This window comes from Podarcis gaigeae (assembly GCF_964106915.1).
Source record: "Podarcis gaigeae genome assembly, chromosome: 13".
Taxonomy (NCBI): Eukaryota; Metazoa; Chordata; class Lepidosauria; order Squamata; family Lacertidae; genus Podarcis; species Podarcis gaigeae.
In genome coordinates this window covers 4,271,220-4,292,578 of record NC_139689.1, presented here as the reverse complement: position 1 = coordinate 4,292,578, position 21,359 = coordinate 4,271,220, and the positions used below count along the sequence as shown (strand labels likewise).

The window sequence follows — 21,359 nt, the reverse complement described above, 5'->3', positions numbered from 1 at the left end:
ATAACCTGGGGTGCCTCGTAGGGAACAACGACGCTGTGGCGCTTGGTGTTCTCGTCGGATAAGTACTTGGCCTGCCGGTTCCCTTCCACCCGGATCAGGTGCTCGGCGGGGGCGATGCCTCCTGGAGGACACAAAACCGGATCAGGGCGGGGGGGGGGGGGAGAGAGAGAAAAGCGTGGGGACGGCTGCTTTGCAAAAGGGACAAAGGATTGAGTGCGGTGTCCAAAATGTGTGCCGCGTGATGGTTTTGACGGCACGGCCTCTGAGCGCGTGCAGAGGGCCCACACCAGACCAGAGGCTAGCCACCCCCAAACCGCCTGCTCCACATAGGTAAAGATAAAGGGACCCCTGACCATTAGGTCCAGTTGCGGATGACTCTGGGGTTGTGGCGCTCATCTCGCTTTATTGGCCGAGGGAGCCGGCGTGCAGCTTCCGGGTCATGTGGCCAGCAGGACTAAGCCACTTCTGGCAAACCAGAGCTGCGCATGGAAACGCCATTTACCATCCCGCTGGACTGGTACCTATTTATCTACTTGCACTTTGACGTGCTTTTGAACTGCTAGGTTGGCAGGAGCAGGGACCGAGCAATGGGAGCTCACTCCGTCGCAGGGATTCGAACCGCCGACCTTCTGATCGGCAAGCTCTAGGCTCTGTGGTTTAGATCACAGCGCCACCCGGGTCCCTTAAATCTTTTTCTACTGCATCTTAAAACATAAAAGGACCCTTGGATGGTTAAGTCCAGTCAAAGGCGATTTTGGGGTTGTGGCGCTCATCTCACTTTCAGGCCGAGGGAGCCGGCGTTTATCCGCAGACAGCTTTCCAGGTCTTGCGGCCAGCAGGACCAAATTGCTTCGGGCGCAATGGGACACCGTGACGGAAACCAGAGCGCACGGAAATGCCATTTACCTTCCCGCTGGAGTGGTAGCTATTTATTTACTGGCACTCGTGTGCTTTCCAACTGCTAGGTTGGCATGAGCAGGGACCGAGCAACGGGAGCTCACCCCGTTGTGGGGATTTGAACCGCCAACCTTCTGATCAGCAAGCCCTAGGCCCTGTGGTTTAACCCACAGCGCCACCTGCATCCCTGGGAGTAAATTTCAAGAAGGGTTACCTGGAGGGATGCTAAGAGGCAAGAGGGGGCTCAGGTGAGCGCTGGGGGCGTAAATCGCTGCCCAGCTTAGGAAAGGCCCAGCTCATCCCATTTCGTTGAATTAATCAAACTAGTTTCAATCGGGTTCTGAGCCAATGCGCAATTCATCGCTCTCGTTCCAAGATTTATGGTGTTATTCTTATCTCCCTTAGTGTGTTGTCCAAAGCGCTCTTCCGAATAACGCTTTTTATAGCGCAGGGGAACCGGTTCTCGAGCTTTTCCCCCTGGGCTGCACTTTCAGAATAAAAATCATCTCGTGCGACACCAAATTTGTTTATCATTAAAGAATTCGTCAGAAAATGAAAAGAAACAACTGCTCTGTTTATAGTGAAGAGCGCAGCTGCTTTATAATTTGATCATATATAATCTAATTGCACCTTAAACCCAGGTTGCGGTAGCCAAAACCGAAAGTCTGGACAGCTTTTCTTTATAGTGAGGATTATTATTAGTATTGTTATTGCTTTTATTTCTGTCTCACTTTGCTTTTAAGTTCCTCTTCAATCAGGCCTTTTGTTGTTGTTATTAATACTTTTCAAGTTTATACATTTCATTTAATTTATTTATGTTTGTTTTTCTTACTGTTTCCCTATTCCTCTTTTCTTTTTGTAACATTCCTTAATTTCTCTTTTTCAAGTCTGCAAGTTTTGATTTGTACGTATTTGCAATAAAATTGAATAACCTTTTAAATATATATATAATATATAATATAATATTATATATATATATATATATATATATATATATATATATATACACACACACACACACACACACACATATATATATATCGCAATTTAAATGACTAGTCAGTAAGTCTTACTGACTAGTCATTTAAATTGCGATTCGATTTAAATCAAACCCACAAAGCATGCATTTGGACGGGTTCGAATCCTCCAAATTTTCCCCTTTTCTTCTTTTCTTGTAACCTTCCTTCATTTCTTTTTCTTTCTTCAAGTGTGCAAGTTTTGATTTGTACGTATTTACAATAGAATTGGGATTATTTTAACAAATACATATAAATCAAGTCTTACTGACTAGTCATTTAAATAATCGTGATTCGATCTGATTTAAATCAAGCCCAAGAAGCATGCATTTGGACGGGGGAGGAAAGAGAAAGGGTGCGCTGGGTTCGAATCCTTTGTAGATAACTCCTCAGGGCATCGGCCCAGTCCTCGTCCCCAGAGACCAGCCCCCTTGCCCAAAAGAGCCAGCCCATTCCCTCTGCTGGAGCTTACCGCGGCTGCCCTCGCCAGAGCGCTCGTGGTGCGGGCATCGCTTGACCACCTCGGCGATGTGCTCAGACTTCTTGAAGATGGCTGTGGTGCGAATGACAGCCCAGGGAGGGGGTGGGGTGGCCACTTTAATGAGGACGGGGCAGGTCTTGCCCATCTGGCAGTAGAGCTTGTTGAGATCCGGTGAGTACTAGACGATGGGGCGGAGAGAAAAGAGAGGGAGGGAGAACGTTGCAACATGGAAATCATACAATTTATTATCATCACCTTGCCGACAAAGGTTCGTCAACATGACCATTGGGGCCCCTCTGTAATTCTACGATTCCACAAATCGATTAAATTAGTTAAGAATAATTTGTAGAGTTATTTAATTTATGTAGAGTTATTTAATGATGATGTAAATGTGTATTATTTGTGTATAAATGGAAAATTAAGATTGCTGGAAGAAATATCAACAACCTCAGATATGCAGATGACACAACCTCGATGGCAGAAAGTGAAGAGGAATTAAAGAACCTTTTAATGAGGGTGAAAGAGGAGAGCGGAAAATATAGTCTGAAGCTCAACATCAAAAAAACGAAGATCATGGCCACTGGTCCCATCACCTCCTGGCAAATAGAAGGAGAAGAAATGGAGGCAGTGAGAGATTTTACTTTCTTGGGCTCCATGGTCACTGCAGATGGTGACAGCAGCCACAAAATTAAAAGACGCCTGCTTCTTGGGAGAAAAGCAATGACAAACCTAGAGAGCATCTTAAAAAGCAGAGACATCACCTTGTCAACAAAGGTCCGTATAGTTAAAGCTCTGGTTTCCCCAGTAGTGATGTATGGAAGTGAGAGCTGGACCATCAAGAAGGCTGATCGCCCAAGAATGGATGCTTTTGAATTCTGGTGCTGGAGGAGACTCTTGAGAGTCCCATGGACTGCAAGAAGATCCAACCTCTCCATTCTGAAGGAAATCAGCCCTGAGTGCTCACTGGAAGGACAGATCCTGAAGCTGAGGCTCCAAGACTTTGGCCACCTCATGAGAAGAGAAGACTCCCTGGAGAAGACCCTGATGTTGGGAAAGATGAAGGGCACAAGGAGAAGGGGACGACGGAGGACGAGATGGTGGGACAGTGTTCTCAAAGCAACCAGCATGAGTTTGACCAAACTGCGGGAGGCAGTGGAAGACAGGAAGGCCTGGCGTGCTCTGGTCCAGGGGGGCACGAAGAGGCGGACACCACTAAACGTCTAAACAACAACATCTGAAGCAACATTTCAAAAACAGCTTAAAAAGCAGGTTAAAAAGGATAACTGTGAGATGTCCAAGCAACAGGCTCCACCAGCCTCCGAAGGAACCCAGGCGTCCGGCTGCCCCCCCCCCAACCTCGGAGTCAAATCTATATTAATTCTGGAGCTGTAAACCCTACAATTCTCTCCTGCCCCCACGACAGTTCCCCCCTTCTCTCCCCAAATTCCCTAGATCAAATATGGGTAGATCACCAGATGTCTGCGGTAGATCACCGGCTCTCCACAAAGAAGCTCAAGAACTTTGGCTCCCCTAAAAAAAGCTCCAAAACGTCCCCCCAAAAGAGGGCTTTCCTTCCTACAAAAAACAGCTCGACGACTTTGACATGAACCCCTAAAAAACGAGAGTAGATCACTGCCAGTTTTTAACTCTGTTAGTAGATTGTGAGTTGGCCACCCCTGCCCTAGATCTTATACACTTACAGGATAATCCAGCCCCCCTTCCACCCTCATAGGAAATTATTAAGCCTGACCCACCCCCAAGAATTTTTAGCACCCCTCAAAAATGTAGGAATCAATTCACACCCATCCTTTTAGGCAACCCCCCCAAAAAACCCCAGCAGTCTTTTTGCTGGCCCTTTGCTTTACATTAAAATTCCTTTCCTGACACTGTTTTTTTGGGGGGGAGTAGTGATCTCAACCACAGACGATTCCCCCCCATCCCAAAAAAAGCCACACGCACCACAATCCTAGTAACATGCCCAAGGTTCAACTAACCTTTTCGGCCATCACTGCACAAGAGCGAGGGATTTAATTTCGGAAACTGAGCAACGCTGTCTGTCCGTCTCTCCCCCCCCCTCCCAGCAACGCAGGAAACTCAATGAACTGCGCAAGGAGGAGAGCAAAACATGTCCAAACTTGCCTTGTGGAGTTGTTTGGGGGGGGGGGCGTGGAGAAAAGGGGTCTGGTCTCAAGTCCAGCCTCCTCGAATAGCCACCTTTAAAAAGCTGCGAGACTCTAGTGGCGGTCACAGCATGCATTCAAAGCACCAGGAGTTTTTTCCGCCCAAAGAATTACGGGAACTGTTGTTTACGGAGGGTGCTCAGAGGCGAGAGGCCTCCTCCCTAGTGTCCCACCCCCAAAAGGATCTACAATTCCCAGAGCAGTTTAATAATCAACCCCCTCCCCTTATCTGGGAATTGTAGCTCTGTGAGGGGAAGAAGGGAGTCTTAAACTATAACTCCCAGAACTCTTGGGTGGGAGGAAGTGATTGGAGGGTTAAAAGTGGGACGGTGCTGCTTTAAATGTACACTGGTACCTCGGGTTAAGTACTTAATTCGTTCCGGAGGTGTGTACTTAACCTGAAACTGTTCTTAACCTGAAGCACCACTTTAGCTAATGGGGCCTCCTGCTGCTGCCGTGCCGCCAGAGCACGATTTCTCTTCTCATCCTGAAGCACTATTTCTGGGTTAGCAGAGTATGTAACCTGAAGTGTATGTAACCTGAAGCGTATGTAACCTGAGGTACCACTGTATAGTGAAAATGGGGCCTTAGGAATTTCTCAACAAGTCTTCGAAGTGAATTTTCTTTATCCCAGAGCCCATCTGCGCCATACATTTAAACTCTTTAAATGGTAAAAACTGAGCACCCCCCCCAATCTATGTATGTCTATCCATCTATCTCAGGGGAACTGTAGTTTATAAAGGGTGCCAGGAGCTGTCTGAATATCCCTATTCCAAAAACCAGAGTTCCCTGGGAAGAGGGATGGACTGTTAAACTACTCTGGGAATTATAGTTCTGGGAGGGGAATAGGGGCTCTCTCAGCACCTGGAACAAGCTACAGCTCCCAGAATCCTTTGGGGGGTGTGTGAAGCCATGATGGTTTGACGTGTGGTATCACAGCACTTCAAACGCATGGCGCCAAGGCGGCTGACATCCTTCAGCTGGGTGCCCTCGAGCTGCTTTGAACTACAACTCCCATCGGTCCCCGGGCGGCACGGCAAGAGTCAACCGCCCAAAGTGAGTTTCTAAAAAGAACGCAGCCCCTTCTGAACATTTTGGGAAGGAGAGAGCAGGTCTTCTGTTTGAGAAAATGAAGCGTTAATGGGTGACAGAGATTGGCACCAAGATATAAGACTTTGAAAAGCTGGTATCACTGGACCCAAGTTCAGCTATTCCTGCGTTGCAAGAGGGTTCGACAACAAGACCATCGGGGCCCCTCTGTAATTCTACGATTCCACAAATCGATTAAATTAGTTAAGAATTAATTGTAGAGTTAGTTAATTTTGAAAGCCAGGGCGGTAAACTCGATAATGATATTGTAAATGTACATTATTAAATGGAAAATTAAGATTTCCGGAAGAAATATCAACAACCCCAGACATGCAGATGACACAACCTCAATGGCAGAAAGTGAGGAGGAATTAAAGAACCTTTTAATGAGGGTGAAAGAGGAGAGCGCAAATATGGTCTGAAGCTCAACATCAAAAAAACGAAGATCGTGGCCACTGGGCCCATCACCTCCTGGCAAATAGAAGGGGAAGAAATGGAGGCAGTGAGAGATTTGACTTCCTTGGGCACCATGATCACTGCAGATGGTGACAGCAGCCACAAAATTAAAAAATTCCTGCTTCTTGGGAGAAAAGCAGTGACAAACCTAGACAGCATCTTAAAAAGCAGAGACATCACCTTGCCAACAAAGGTCTGTATAGTAAAAGCTATGGTTTTCCCAGTAGTGATGTACGGAAGTGAGAGCTGGACCATCAAGAAGGCTGATCGTTGAAGAATGGATGCTTTTGAATTCTGGTGCTGGAGGAGACTCTTGAGAGTCCCATGGACTGCAAGAAGATCAAACCTCTCCATTCTGAAGGAAATCAGCCCTGAGTGCTCCCTGGAAGGACGGATCCTGAAGCTGAGGCTCCAATACTTTGGCCACCTCATGAGAAGAGAAGACTCCCTGGAAAAGACCCTGATGTTGGGAAAGATGGAGGGTGCAAGGAGAAGGGGACGACGGAGGATGAGATGGTGGGACAGTGTTCTTGAAGCTACCAGCATGAGTTTGACCAAACTGCGGGAGGCAGTGGAAGTCAGGAGTGCCTGGCGTGCTCTGGTCCAGGGGGTCACGAAGAGTCGGACACGACTAAACGACTAAACAACAACACACACACACCACCCCAAACATAACAAAGAAGGAGGTATGCATCGATTCATTCAACCAATTTATTAAAATAAAATAAAAAAAATTGTAGCGTTGGAAGGGACCCGAGGGTCATCTAGTCCAACCCCCTGCAAAAGCAGGAATCTTTTGCCCAACGTGGGACTCGAACCCACAGCCGTGCGACGAAGACTTTCACGCTAGATCTACGTTAGTTTATACGGGGTTTTCGAACGGGTGCGCCATTCATTGTGAATGCTTTGAAGAAGAGTTTGGATTTGATACCCCGCTTTATCACTACCCTTAAGGAGTCTCAAAGTGGCTAACATTCTCCTTTCCCTTCCTGCCCCACAACAAACACTCTGTGAGGTGACTGGGGCTGAGAGACTTCAGAGAAGTGTGACTGGCCCAAGCTCACCCAGCAGCTGCACGTGGAGGAGCGGGGAATCGAACCTGGTCCACCAGATTACGAGTCCACTGCTCTTAACCACTACACCACACTGGCTCTCAGTGTTTGAATTGAACTCTGCTGTTGTTTTCTTCCTTTGTGGGTCCTGCAAAACCGCTATTTGGAATCACACTTTTAGGGAGCACTGGGGATGAATTCATAGCTGCCAACTTACAGATTTGAAAATAAGGGACCAGCAGCCTCGAAAATAAGGGATCAGCAGCCAAAATAAGGGATCAACAATTACTTTGATAAAATACGTATTTTGTTGCGTGCAAATCGCTTTAGATACCTATTAGGTCCATAAATTACCATATAGCATATATTTAAACACGAATAAACAGCAACAAAGCACAGCTGGACATATAAACGGCCCCATTACCTTCAGTAGCTTATTTAAGAGACATCATCAATAAGGGACAGCAGCGGGGCATGGCGCTGGGATAAGGGACTTTCCCGCCACATAAGGGACGCTTGACAGCTATGGATGAATTCATGGCACCTAGGGGGAGCACATCTATTCAAAATCCCCCCAGCACCAGGTGTGGGTCCAGTTGCGGCCCCATGGAGATCTCTGGGCGCCACGCTGGCGACCAACATCTCCCTCTGGCTGGCCTTCTTAAGCCGGTGAGCAGAATAACTTATTAATTGTATTAATATCCCACTTTATTCTCCAAGTAGTACATGTTTCACCCCCCTCCTCAGTTAATCTCCACAAGGACCCTGAGAGGGAGGCGAAGAGGCTGCGAGTGACTCCAAGGTCGCCCAATGGAGATTTGAACCCTGAACTCCTAGGTCCCAGTCTGATGCTCTCACCACTACACCCCACTGCCTTCCTAGAGTCCTTCTGCTATGGGAGAAGCTGTATCAATTAACTAGGTGAATAGATTTGGGGAAAGCAAAAGGCCACTTAAAGAGATGGATCTGGAATATTCGGGGTGGTTTCATACGATGCTTTATAGATTTTGTAAACAGCTCTGGAGATGTTTCCTTTAGAATATTATTATTATTATTATTAATAATAATAATAATAATTACTTGTAACCCAGCCCATCTGGCCAGGCCTCCCCAGCTACTCTGGGTGGCTCCCAACAGGATATTAAAAACACGATAAAAGATCAAACATTAAAAACTTCCCTAAACAGGGCTGCCTTCAGATGTCCTCTAAAAGTCAGATAGTTGTTTATTTCCTTGACATCTGGTGGGAGGGCGTTCCACAGGGCAGGGGCCACCACCAAGAAGGCCCTCTGCCTGGTTCCCTGCAACCTCACTTCTCGCAGGGAGCGAACTGCCAGGAGGCCCTTGGAGCTGGACCTCAACGTCTGGGCAGAATGATGGGGGTGGAGACGCTCCTTCAGGTCTACTGGGCCTTTGAGGCTGTTTAGGGCAGGGGTCAGCAAACTTTTTCAGCAGGGGGCCGGTCCACTGACTCTCAGACCTTGTGGGGGGCCGGACTATATTTTTTTTGGGGGGGGGGGGATGAATGAATTCCTATGCCCCACAAATAACCCAGAGATGCATTTTAAATAAAAACACACATTCTACTCATGTATAAACATGCTGTCGGATAGTTGTTTATTTCCTCGACATCTGATGGGAGGGCGTTCCACAGGGCGGGTACCACCACCGAGAAGGCCCTCCGCCTTCGATACAGAAATGAAATTAATAATATGTTTAACTGGCAAAATAAAATAAAGATGTCTAGACATTCTCCTCTGGCAACCATAACTTGTTTAGCGCGCCATTTTGTGATTAGCTTATCTATCTGAGTTTCTGACCTTTTATAAAACCAACCTTTGCCGATGCCCCTGCATGGGTGAAGGTCCCCCCTCTAAACAATACAGATTTACGTATAAGCTAAACAAGCTCTAGCTTAGGGCCCCAGTCCCTTTGGGGCCCCGAAAAAATTAAAGGGGGAAAAAAACATCTAGATGTACATTTCCAAAATATAAGATAAAAAACAAATAAAATAAAACCTACCTACAGCAACAGCGTTTTGTGTTGTGTAGGCTCCTAGGATGTAAGTCATGGGCCCCGCCTGCTCCCTAAAATATCACAGGTTTGCTCTTTTCTATATACAGGGTGCCTACATTCTGCTGTTTATATTAGCAGATAGTTTACATCATATATTTACACCTATAAATATTTCACATTACACTTACAGCATGTTTCCCAAGACTAGATTATGAGTCTTTGTAAACTGTGTTTCTAAAGGAATTTTTGTAATTAACAAATGCCAATGTATTTGCATTATGAATAAAAAAAAATTAAGTTAAAGCTTAATCATTATTTCACTATTAACATACCTCTTCTCAATTGTACAGTGGCACCTCGCAAGACGAAAAGAATCCGTTCCGCGCGTCCCTTCGTCTAGCGGTTTTTTCATCTTGCGAAGCAAGCCCATTGACGGCTTAGCGGCTTATCAGATAAGCGGCTTAGAAAAAGGGGGGAAACCCGCAGGAACTCGCAAGACATTTTCGTCTTGCAAAGCAAGCCCATAGGAAATTCGTTTTGCGAAGCACCTCCAAAACGGAAAACTCTTTTGTCTAGCGAGTTTTCCGTCTTGCGAGGCATTCGTCTTGCGGGGCACCACTGTATTTCACTATTAATATACTTCTTGTTAATTGTATTCCAGCTCAACAATTGCTTTGATAAAACACATATTTTGCTGTGTGCAAATGGCTTGAGATACTTGCAGGTCCATAAATGAACATATAGCATATATTCAACACACACAAAAATCAGCGACAATTTGTTGCTGACAAAGGACAGCTGGGCATAGAATGTGCCAGTGACCTTCAGTAGCTTATAATAATTTAATAATAAATTATTATTTATACCCCGCCCATCTAGCTGGGTTTCCCCAGCCACTCTGGGCAGCTTCCAATAGAATATTAAAAGGTAAAGGGACCCCTGACCGTTAGGTCCAGTCGCGGCCAACTCTGGGGTTGTGGCGCTCATCTCGCTTTATTGGCTGAGGGAGCCGGCGTCCAGCTTCCGGGTCATGTGGCCAGCATGACTGAGCCGCTTCTGGCGAACCAGAGCAGCGCACGGAAACGCCGTTTACCTTCCCGCCAGAGCAGTACCTATTTATCTACTTGCACTCTGGCGTGTTTTCGAACTGCTAGGTTGGCAGGAGCAGGGACCGAGCAATGGGAGCTCACCCCATTGCGGGGATTTGAATCGCTGACCTTCTGATCAAGTCCTAGGCTCTGTGGTTTAACCCACAGCGCCACCCGCGTCCCAACAGAATATTAAAAACATGATAAAACATCAAGCATTAAAAACTGCCCTAAACAGGGCTGCCTTCAGATGCTGAGGGCCTCATCAAACCTAAATCCGGCCCTGAATGCAACCCAGCCCATTATTATTTTTAAAAATAGATATTTCCCCCCACCCCACTTCCACCCCCCTGCCCAGCTCCGTACGGTGCAGGTGACGGATTTGGCGGTCCCCGATGGCTCAAACGCCAACTCGAACCCGTGCTCGCCAGGGTAGTTTTCAGTGGAAGGGACGGCGGAGGTGGTGGAGAGGATTGTGGCCTCACTGCTCTGTTCGCCCGCCTGGGGGGCACTGCCCTCCTCCGGGAAAGGAAGGTCAAAGGTCTCCAGGGTCAGGTCCTCATGAAGTTCCTCCTGGGAGGGGTGGAGGGTGGGAAGAGAGAAAGAAATTAAAAAGAGAATTACGGGGTTGCAAGTTGAAGGAATGTGATCTGAGCAGGACACGTGCCCAAACATCATCATCATCATCTTCTTCCAGTGGTACCTTGGTTCTCAAACTTCATCTGTTCCGGAACTCCGTTCCAAAACCAAAGCGTTCCAAAACCAAGGCGCGCTTTCCCATAGAAAGCAACGCAAAACGGATTAATCCCTTCCAGTCTTTTAAAAGCAACCCCTAAAACAGAACTTTAACATGAATTTTACTATCTAAGGAGACCATGGATCCATAAAATGAAAGCAAAAAAACCATGTACTGCAGTCACACAATCAATCAATCAATCAATCGGTAGCCGAAAGATACCGTATTTTCCGCTCCATAAGACGCACCTAGTTTTTAGAAGAGGAAAACAAGGAAAAAAATATTCTGAACGAAACAGTGGGTGCATGATTTTTGTGGTTCATGCTGTGGCCACAGACACGATATGTGATTTGATGGTGAGTTTGGGGTAGCCCAATGCAAAAATCCTGAGGATTCATGTGGATCCGTGCTTTGTAACCATGTATTTGCACCATTGTGGCCCCACGAAACAGTGGGTGCGTGGGATTTTTTTGGTGCAGGCTGTAGCCATGGACACGCTATGTGATCTGATGGTGAATTTGGCGTGACCCAATGCAAAAATCCGGAGGATCCATTGGCTTTTACCTCCCCCCTCCCAGGCAGCCTCCTTTATCTCTAGTGTCCCTTATCTCTCTCCCGATCGCTTGCCGATCAGCTGCTTCCTTTCAACACCCCCTTCCCTCTTGAGCTGCTTTTCTCCCCGGGGCAATTCGGGGCATGAGCTGCTTTTCTCCCCGGGGCAATTCGGCTCCAGGGACCACGCATTTGTTCCATAAGACGCACAGACATTTCCCCTTACTTTTTAGGAGGAAAAAAGTGTGTCTTATGGAGCAAAAAATACGGTAGTTTTCTATTTAACTTACATTATAGTCCAAAGGCTATTCATCAGGAAATAAGGATTTGTTTTAAGTTTTTCATGTGTGCTAAAGCTCAGTCTAAGTTTAAAAAAACAAAACAAAAAACCATTAAACCACATCAGTTAACAAACATGGCTACATATGCTATAAAAGTTATTGTTTTAGTTAAATAGTTTCGATTGTTATTAAGGAAATGGTTATTTTTCTCTTTCACAGAAAGTACAGCAGAAAAGTTGTCCAAATATAAACAGTTCACTTTTTAAACCTCACAATAATTACACAATTATCTCTCTATGTATTTCTAACAGTATAACCAAATCAGTAATTTTTGATATAACTGTAAAAACCACTCTGAAAATTTATTCATTCCAAAAATGAAACCTTCATCTGGTTGTAAATATTAAGATTATACCAGCAATAATCATTCTGTAAAAAAATTAATGATTTAAATCAAGTCTTACTGACTAGTGATTTACCGTATTTTTCGCACTATAGGACGCACCGGTCCATAGGCCGCACCTAGATTTTGGGGGGGGGGAATAAAGGGGGAAAAATTATTCCCCCCCCAGGCGCGGGGGAAGCCCGAGCTTCCCCCTCCCCCAGAACGGGACCCAGAGCCATGCCGAAGCTGCGCGCAGCTTTGGCATCGCTCTGGGAGCTTGTGGGGCTGGGGGAGGAGGAAGCCCTCCGCCAGCCTCCAAACCATGTCGGGAGACAGTGGGATGGCACGCTGCGCCTCTCCCGCTGTCCCCCGAGTTTGCGGGGCTGGCGACGGGGAGGAGCAGGCTTCTCCCCCCCCGCCAGCCTTCTAACCAAGTTGGGGGACAGCGGGATGGCGGCGTTCCGCCTCCCCGCTGTCCCCCGAGCTTGTGGGGCTGGCGGTGGGGCTCTCCAGGCTTCAGCGAAAGCCTGCATTCGCCCCATAGGACGCACACACATTTCCCCTTCATTTTTGGAGGGGGAAAAGTGCGTCCTATAGTGTGAAAAACACGGTAAATCAAGTCTTACTGACTAGTGATTTAAATTGATCTGATTTAAATCAAATCCAACCTGTATTAGATCAAACCGCCCTTGGTTTCCCTTTCCAACTCTACAATTCTACTAATTCCACCTACCTCAAAATCTTTGCTGGACTGCATGCAAGTCCATAGCTCATTGAACACCGCGTCGGATTCAAACAACTGTTCCATCTTCAAAGCCGGGAGCAGGAGAAGCAGACAGATGTTCCTTAAAAAAAAAAAAGATACAGATTTGTTAGATATTGGTCCCTCTATCTCAGGCCTAGGCAAACTCCGGCCCTCCAGGTGTTTTGGGACTACAACTCCCATCATCCCTAGCTAACAGGACCAGTGGTCCGGGATGATGGGAACTGTAGTCCCAAACATCTGGAGGGCTGGAGTTTGCCTAGGCCTGCTCGGCCTCCTTTGTTCAGCCTTCTCCAGCCCATTGCATTTCCAGGTGTTTCGGGACTACAACTCCCATCATCCTCTGCCGCGGATGATGGGAGTTGTAGTCCAAAACCCCTGGAAAGGGGACTGGATGGAGGGAGGAGGACTTCGTTTCAAAACAGGTAATCTGCTAATCATAGTTCTCTTTCTCCCCCTTACACCAAAGCAAACCATCAAGGGGGATGCGCAGAGACGATACGTAGGTCACTCGTATACATGAATTTATTTGCAATATTTCTGCACAGCAATAGAAGCACAGGACTGTAGATTGGTCCATCTAGTCCAACCCCTTCATCTGGTTGTAACTATTAAGATTATACCAGTGAGAATTAGTCTTTTTTGGGGGGGGGGCGGGATTTAAATCAAGTCTTACTGACTAGTGATTTAAACCGATTTGATTTAATTCAGATCCACCCTGGAAGCAGCCTGCAATTTTGGCTCATTTTGCTGCTGCATCCCACTGCTGGCTCATGTCTAGCTACAGGGGTCCCTTGGTTCTCAAACGCCTTGGTTCTCAAACGCCTTGGAAGCCAAACACTGCAAACCTGGAAGTAAGTGTTCTGGATTCCAAACTTCCAAACGTGCTCCATTTTGAGTGCCACACATCTGTTTTGAGTGCTACGTCTGTTTAGAGGTCTGTCTTTTTGCTATTTATTTTGCCTTTTTGTTTTTGTGGCTCTTTTTGTTGTTTTTGTGACTGTGCGGAACCCAGTTCAGCTACTGATGGGATTGACGGTGTGACTGCAGTACATTGTTTATTGCTTTCATATTATGGACCAGCACTCTCGTTAGAGCAAGGGTAGGCAAACTAAGGTCCGGGGACCGGATCCGGCCCAATCGCCTTCTAAATCCGGCCCGGACAGTCTGGGAATCAGCATGTTTTTCCATGAGTAGAATGTGTCCTTTTATTTCAAATGCATCTCTGGGTTATTTGTGGGGCCTGCCTGGTGTTTTTACATGAGTAGAATGTGTGCTTTCATCTAAAATGCATCTCTGGGTTATTTGTGGAGCATAGGAATTCATTCACTTTTTTCCCCTTCAAAATATAGTCTGGCCCCCCACAAGGTCTGAGGGACAGTGGACAGGCCCCCTGCTGACCCCTGCATTAGAGAGTAAGTTCATGTTAAATTGCTGTTTTAGGTGTTTTTAAAAGTCTGGAACGGAATAATCCGCTTTGCATTGCTTTCTATGGGAAAGCACGCTTTGGTTTTGGAATGCGCTTTGGTTTTGGAACGAACCTCCGGAACGGATCAAGTTTGAGAACAGAGGTACCGCTGTACTAAAACCCATCATTCCTCATTGGATGGGGAAGATAATAAAACATGGCAAAGGCATAGCTGTCAACCGTCCCTTATTTGGCGGGGAGGTCCCTTATCCCAGCTGCTGCCCCTTATTGATGATGTCCCTTAAATTTCCCGGGTTTCAAAGGAAGCAGCTCCTCTCCCTCTCTCCCTGCCGGCCAGGGAGGAGGGAGGCTCCAGCTGTGTTGCTCGGCTGCGTTGCTCACCCAATAAGGAGTCTGAGAACGACTGGGGGGTGGAGCTTGCATGCCTGGTGCCAATCAAATCGGCCGCCTTGCCTGGGGACTCGCCTTTGCTCAGCGCTTCCCAGCGGAGAGGTGACAGTGGTTTTCCTTGCTGCATCCCCTTTGCCGGGTTGCTGCGCTGTGGGAACCACCGCTTGAGGCTTCGCTTGGCTGCCGGCTGGGCTTTCTGCCTTTGGCTCAGAAGTTGAATATACCTGTACCCGGAAAACCCCTTATTTTGGCTGCTGATCCCTTATTTTCGAGGCTGCTGGTCCCTTATTTCCAAATCTGTAAGTTGACAGCTATGGGCAAAGGCAGGAAAGCTTATGACCCTTTCCAGTTGCCGAAGGATCCCAAACAGGTGTCAACCAGCCAATGGAAGAGATCCTTATGGATTCTCCTAGAATCTTAAATATCCCGAAATTCTCAGGCTCTACTAAGCTGAACTCTCTTGGCACATCACTATGTTTACCAACTAATACTGACCACAGGAAACAGATTTAACTCAATTATCTGATCATGAGAGCAGCAACTTGTGGGCACCACGTAATAATATGTCTTCCCCATATTCCTACAAAACAAAACCTGGCTTAAAATATTGAATATTTGGGGAAGAGATGGCTTCTCAGCTTATGCTAAAGCATTCTTCTATACCTGATGCTAATCTCTCGAAAATATTTATTCAGGACAGAACAAGCCACCGGTCCTCAGTGTGGGGTTTGTTTGTTTTTTGTCTCCTCCTCACCTATTCACTTTTCTCTGTTTTTACTAAAATTAAAAATGCAATCCAAGTATACATTTTCTTATAGGAAAAATACTGCTCCCTTTCCCTTACTCTCCTTTTCCCACCTCCCTTGTTGCCTTTCTTGGGGCCAACAGAAAAAAAAAATATAGTGGTACCTCGGCTTAAGTACTTAATTCATTCCGGAGGTCCGTTCTTAACCTGAAACTGTTCTTAACCTGAAGCACCACTTTAGCTAATGGGGCCTCCCACTGTCACCGTGCCACTGCTGCGCGATTTCTGTTCTCATCCTGAAACAAAGTTCTTAACCTGAAGCACTATTACTGGGTTAGCGGAGTCTGTAACGTGAAGCGGATGTAACCCGAGGTACCACTGTACTTTCCTGGGCAATCATTTTCATTTGATGTCACAAATATAAATTTATATTGATATTCCAAATACAGTGGTACCTTGGGTTAAGTACTTAATTCGTTCCGGAGGTCCGTTTTTAACCTGAAACTGTTCTTAACCTGAAGCACCAGTTTAGCTAATCGGGCCTCCCGCTGCCGCCGTGCGATTTCTGTTCTCATCCTGAAGCAAAGTTCTTAACCCATGGTACTATTTCTGGGTTAGCGGAGTCTGTAACCTGAAGCGTATGTAACCCGAGGTACCGTATATGAAATCCAATTTCCAGCAGATCTGCATTTGAAACCAGGAGCCCCACCAGTTAAATCAGGCATGTCCAAAGTCCATTTCGGGGGCCTAATCCGGCCCACCGGTCAGTTTAATCCAGCCCCTGTGGTGGTTTATTTCCTGGGGTAAAATCCTAAAAAAATCTCTACAACTTCAGTCCTAAGGAAAGCTCAACAACTCTGAGGTAAAATCCTTTAAAAAGCTCAACTTCAATCCTAAAAAAAAGGAAAGGTTAACAACTTTGGTCGGCCCTCAGGGCCCTTCACTTCATCAAATCTGGCCCTCTTTGAAAAAAGATTGGACACCACTGACTAAAATAAAAAACGCAATCCAAGTATGTGCTTGTTGTAAGAAAAATACTGCTCCCTTTCCCTTACTCTCCTTTTCCCACCTCCCTTGTTGCCTTTCTTGGGGCCAACAGAAAAAAAAAATATAGTGGTACCTCGGCTTAAGTACTTAATTCATTCCGGAGGTCCGTTCTTAACCTGAAACTGTTCTTAACCTGAAGCACCACTTTAGCTAATGGGGCCTCCCACTGTCACCGTGCCACTGCTGCGCGATTTCTGTTCTCATCCTGAAACAAAGTTCTTAACCTGAAGCACTATTACTGGGTTAGCGGAGTCTGTAACGTGAAGCGGATGTAACCCGAGGTACCACTGTACTTTCCTGGGCAATCATTTTCATTTGATGTCACAAATATAAATTTATATTGATATTCCAAATACAGTGGTACCTTGGGTTAAGTACTTAATTCGTTCCGGAGGTCCGTTTTTAACCTGAAACTGTTCTTAACCTGAAGCACCAGTTTAGCTAATCGGGCCTCCCGCTGCCGCCGTGCGATTTCTGTTCTCATCCTGAAGCAAAGTTCTTAACCCATGGTACTATTTCTGGGTTAGCGGAGTCTGTAACCTGAAGCGTATGTAACCCGAGGTACCGTATATGAAATCCAATTTCCAGCAGATCTGCATTTGAAACCAGGAGCCCCACCAGTTAAATCAGGCATGTCCAAAGTCCATTTCGGGGGCCTAATCCGGCCCACCGGTCAGTTTAATCCAGCCCCTGTGGTGGTTTATTTCCTGGGGTAAAATCCTAAAAAAATCTCTACAACTTCAGTCCTAAGGAAAGCTCAACAACTCTGAGGTAAAATCCTTTAAAAAGCTCAACTTCAATCCTAAAAAAAAGGAAAGGTTAACAACTTTGGTCGGCCCTCAGGGCCCTTCACTTCATCAAATCTGGCCCTCTTTGAAAAAAGATTGGACACCACTGACTAAAATAAAAAACGCAATCCAAGTATGTGCTTGTTGTAAGAAAAATACTGCTCCCTTTCCCTTACTCTCCTTTTCCCACCTCCCTTGTTGCCTTTCTTGGAGCCAACAGGGGGGAAAATATGAAATCCAAATTTTCAACAGATCTGCATTTGAAAGGAGAAGCCCCACCAGTTGAATGCATTTTGGGTTAAAAATAAAAATCCATTTATTCATTAGGAAGAGCAGGATATAAATTTTCATAATAATAATAATTGCACTGATAAATAAGTAAAATTGATTCTTTTCTGTGCATGCACAAACAAATAACCCTAAGCAGGAAATCAGGATTTTATTTATGTTAAGTGTCGAATTCATATGTTTAATTTTATATTGTGAAGATCTAAGGATCTTAATGTTTAAGTTAAATTTTATAAGAACTGCGATTTGGAAAACTGTTAAAAGGACATGCAATGAAATTCAACCAAGGGGAAGCACAATGTTAACAAGTGTAATTTTCAATAAGGCTATGATTGATGTTTGTTTGTCTTGTGTGTTTGTTTGTTTATAATGTTGTGAAAACATAGACTATATGGAGATGGCAGAAATGACTGGCAGAATCCGAGACCTGGGAGAAGAATCGGTGGAAGAGGACTGGAAGAAGTTCAAAGATTATCTGCAGAAAAACTGCAAAGTTTATGAATGTTAAAATGATGTTAGATATGATAATATTATGGCATTAGTGATACAGTTTGAAAAAATATGCAAAAAGGTAATAGAAAGAGGGTAAATGACTAAAGTTATATTATGTCAAAGTAATCAATGTTTAAGGTGTTTTAAAAAACAAGGAGAAAAGATCAGAGACATAATAGAATGATTCTAATAATTAGAAATGAGTTTTGAAAGAGGGCAAGGATTTGCTGTATCTGATTGGGTAAAGAGGAACACAAAAAAGGGAGGCGCGAGGAAGTCAAGAAAGAAGGTTAATTAAGTATGGATTTTAAAGATGGAGTTTTTATTTTTCTTTTGTAATTTTATTTTTCTGTATTTTTATTTTTTTGTGTATTTTTGACTGTGTTTGTTAGTTTTTCCTTACTTTTGTTGTTGTTATGTGTTTTTTCTTTCTGTAAAAGTTTAATAAATATATTTTTTTAAAAAAGATTAGAAATTTATATGTGGCTAATTGATTTTCCTGATGATGTCTAATAAAAATAATAATGAAAAAAAATATATAATGTTGTGAAAACCAATAATTTTTTTTGGGGGGGGGGGGGGGACCCTAAGCAGGCAATCGGTGTAGGAAAAAAATAACAGATAAGAGGAAGGCCTAAATTCTCCTTCCCCCGCCAGAAACGTTCTTAGTACGTTCCTTTCCGGCCTCCAGGCAGGAAAGGGTTCTTTGGCTAGGGCCGTACCATTCCTTAGGGCGGGGGGTGTACTGTGAAAAAGCTCATCAACTTCGCTTCGCTCCCCATCGTGTCTCCACACACCATCCTTTCTACACCGCTGCACCGCTTTACACACGAAGCTCGAGTTATCAGAAGGGCACAAAGCGCCGCACACAAATGTATAAGGCGCCAAGCAGTTCCCCATCACCCCTCCTCGCATCGTTATGGTCCCTTCTGACACCAGGCTGGATGCCAGAGAGGACTGTACCATGTAGCAGGTTCCCGGACGGGGGGGGGGTGAGGAATAGGAGATGGTAAATCTAGGGCAAGGGTTTAATTCTATTAAAGGGGCAGGGACGCATTTAGGAGGGATTCGTTCCCACGGTGGGGTTTGGGGTTTGGTTTTTTTGCCTGCCTGTTGAAAAAGGAAATCAATGATTGGGACTAGTGTTGGGTTTATGCACAAAGGAAAAGCTGCAGTTTAGGGCACAAAAATAATGACAAAGTTTTGCATACCTGGTAAAATAACAATAAAGCAGACGTTAATTTTTTTCTGACTTGCAAATCGTCCAGTATTTTGCACTCAAATGAATTTCATATGCAAATAAATTTAATGCATGGAATGTTTGTAGCAGCATCTTCTCCTAGCGAGTAAACTTATTTGCATATGAAATACCTCCGACACGGGACACTTTGATAAATCAATAATATTGGGGGGAGGTGTCAGATTTTTGTGGGGGGGGGACATACATATTACGTCGGTTCCATTTACCCTCTCACAAACACCTATGCACAAAACGGGTCTTCCTCAACATCTGGCGCCCTCCAGATGTGTGGGGTTTTTTTGCATTCCAAAACAGCTGGAAGGAACCAGGGTATTTTTCTTTTCAGGACGGTGGAGCGGTCGAAAACTCCCGAGACGGAAACATTTTTTAAGCAGGAAACATCCGAGCATCTTTGCTCCCTTCCCTCTCTCTCGCCTGCCCTTCCCTGCAATTTTTGCACACTTCAATTAAAAATTGCATTGGGGGCCTCAGACCTCTGTAAGGATCGGGATCGCAACCCCCCCCCCCCCAAAAGTAACATTTTCCCCCTTCCAGAAAGATCTAGAAGCGTTGCCTCTCCCGGGCTCGGCCTCTCCGCACCGTTTCTACCTTCCGAGGAAGCACACTGGCTCTTAAGCAACATCTTAAAAAATAAACTTGCAAGTTGCAATTCCGTTTTTTGCATTCCCTGCTAGGATTCGGAGCGGCTTACTTCCCGAGTAAACGCCTGCGGGGATCGGGCCGCGAGCTCCTTTTTCAATCTCCGAGGGACGCACAAGAACGGGGGTGGGAGAGAAGGAAGCCCCGTTTTTCCGACCCTCTTGGGGGGCAAAGTGGGGTGGGGTGGGGGAGAGTTTGGGGAAGCGCCTCTCCTTTCTCCCCCGCCGCCGTGCTAAGCGAAAGTTCCTCACCAAAGCGAGGCCTCCTCCTTCTCCTCCTCCGGTTCTCTGCACGGGCAAATCCCGGGGGCAGCCGAGCTAACCTTCCACGGATGGAACCCCGCGGCCGCCAACGTTCCACGGGATGGAATACTGCGGCCGCCAACGTTCCACGGGATAGAACGCGACGGCCGCCAACGTTCCACGGGATAGAACCTGCACGGGCAAATCCCGGGGACGGCGGAGCTAAAGTTCCACGGATGGAACCCCGCGGCCGCCAACGTTCCACGGGATAGAACGCGACGGCCGCCAACGTTCCACGGGATAGAACCCCGCGGCCGCCAACGTTCCACGGGATAGAACCCCGCGGCCGCCAACGTTCCACGGGATGGAACAGGGCGGCCGCCAACGTTCCACGGGATGGAACGCGACGGCCGCCAGCGTTCTTCCCGTGGAACCCTGGCGCTGGCAACGTTCTACGCCCCCGCTCCTTTTTCAATGGGGCTCATCCGTGGGACGGAAGCGGCTCATCGGCCGGTGACTCAACCCCGTCAGAAAAATAATAAACAATTCCGCATAACCCGCGCGCGCGCGCCTACCACGGCCTGGCCTTTAGCCGGGTGGGCAGGAACTCTCTTTTCTAAACACCCCCCCCAAAAAAAAAAGGAAGGGCAAAGGCTGTGGCAATCTCTTTACCTGCTCCAGGTAGCGGCCCCTCCACCAGCAGCCCGGCCTCGCCCCTCGCCCTCCGCCCGACTGAACTGTAAGCGGCGGCAAAATCAGATGGGATCAGGGGAGGCGTGGAAATGGCCATGCTGCGGGGATTCCCCTGTTTGGTTCCCGCGGGCCAGCTCGGTCTCGCGAGTGGAAGCCGCGGACGCCATCTTGAGGAAGGGCACGGGGGTTGGGGCGGGGCTTAGCGCGGCGAGCAGCTGCGCGCCAGAGTCCAGGCGAGGAAGCTGCTGTCCGCCGCTGGGATCAGTTATACAGTACAGTACTGTATCTCTGAACACGCTTAACGGGCTTCGTGTTGAAAATGAAAGTTTCAGACACAAGAATGCAAGGCCAGT

General features: G+C 46.5%; 1 protein-coding gene across 2 annotated transcripts in view; it reads right to left on the bottom strand.

Moving 5' to 3' along the window:
* TP53 (tumor protein p53) overlaps positions 1 to 21,137 on the bottom strand; it is a 30,775-nt gene extending 9,638 nt beyond the window's left edge. Inside the window, exons 1-5 of one of the 2 annotated variants that reach the window (XM_083706919.1) lie at positions 20,986 to 21,137; positions 12,963 to 13,074; positions 10,642 to 10,848; positions 2,386 to 2,572; positions 6 to 121 (exon numbers count right to left, since the gene is read on the bottom strand). In XM_083706919.1, coding sequence (XP_083563045.1) covers positions 6 to 121; positions 2,386 to 2,572; positions 10,642 to 10,848; positions 12,963 to 13,037 — 585 coding nt within the window. In that variant the 5' untranslated portion in view covers positions 13,038 to 13,074; positions 20,986 to 21,137. Of the gene's footprint in view, positions 1 to 5; positions 122 to 2,385; positions 2,573 to 10,641; positions 10,849 to 12,962; positions 13,075 to 20,322; positions 20,438 to 20,985 lie in introns of those variants that run through there. The other variant, XM_083706920.1, reaches the window with a different exon arrangement.
* Between the last annotated feature and the right edge of the window lie 222 nt (positions 21,138 to 21,359).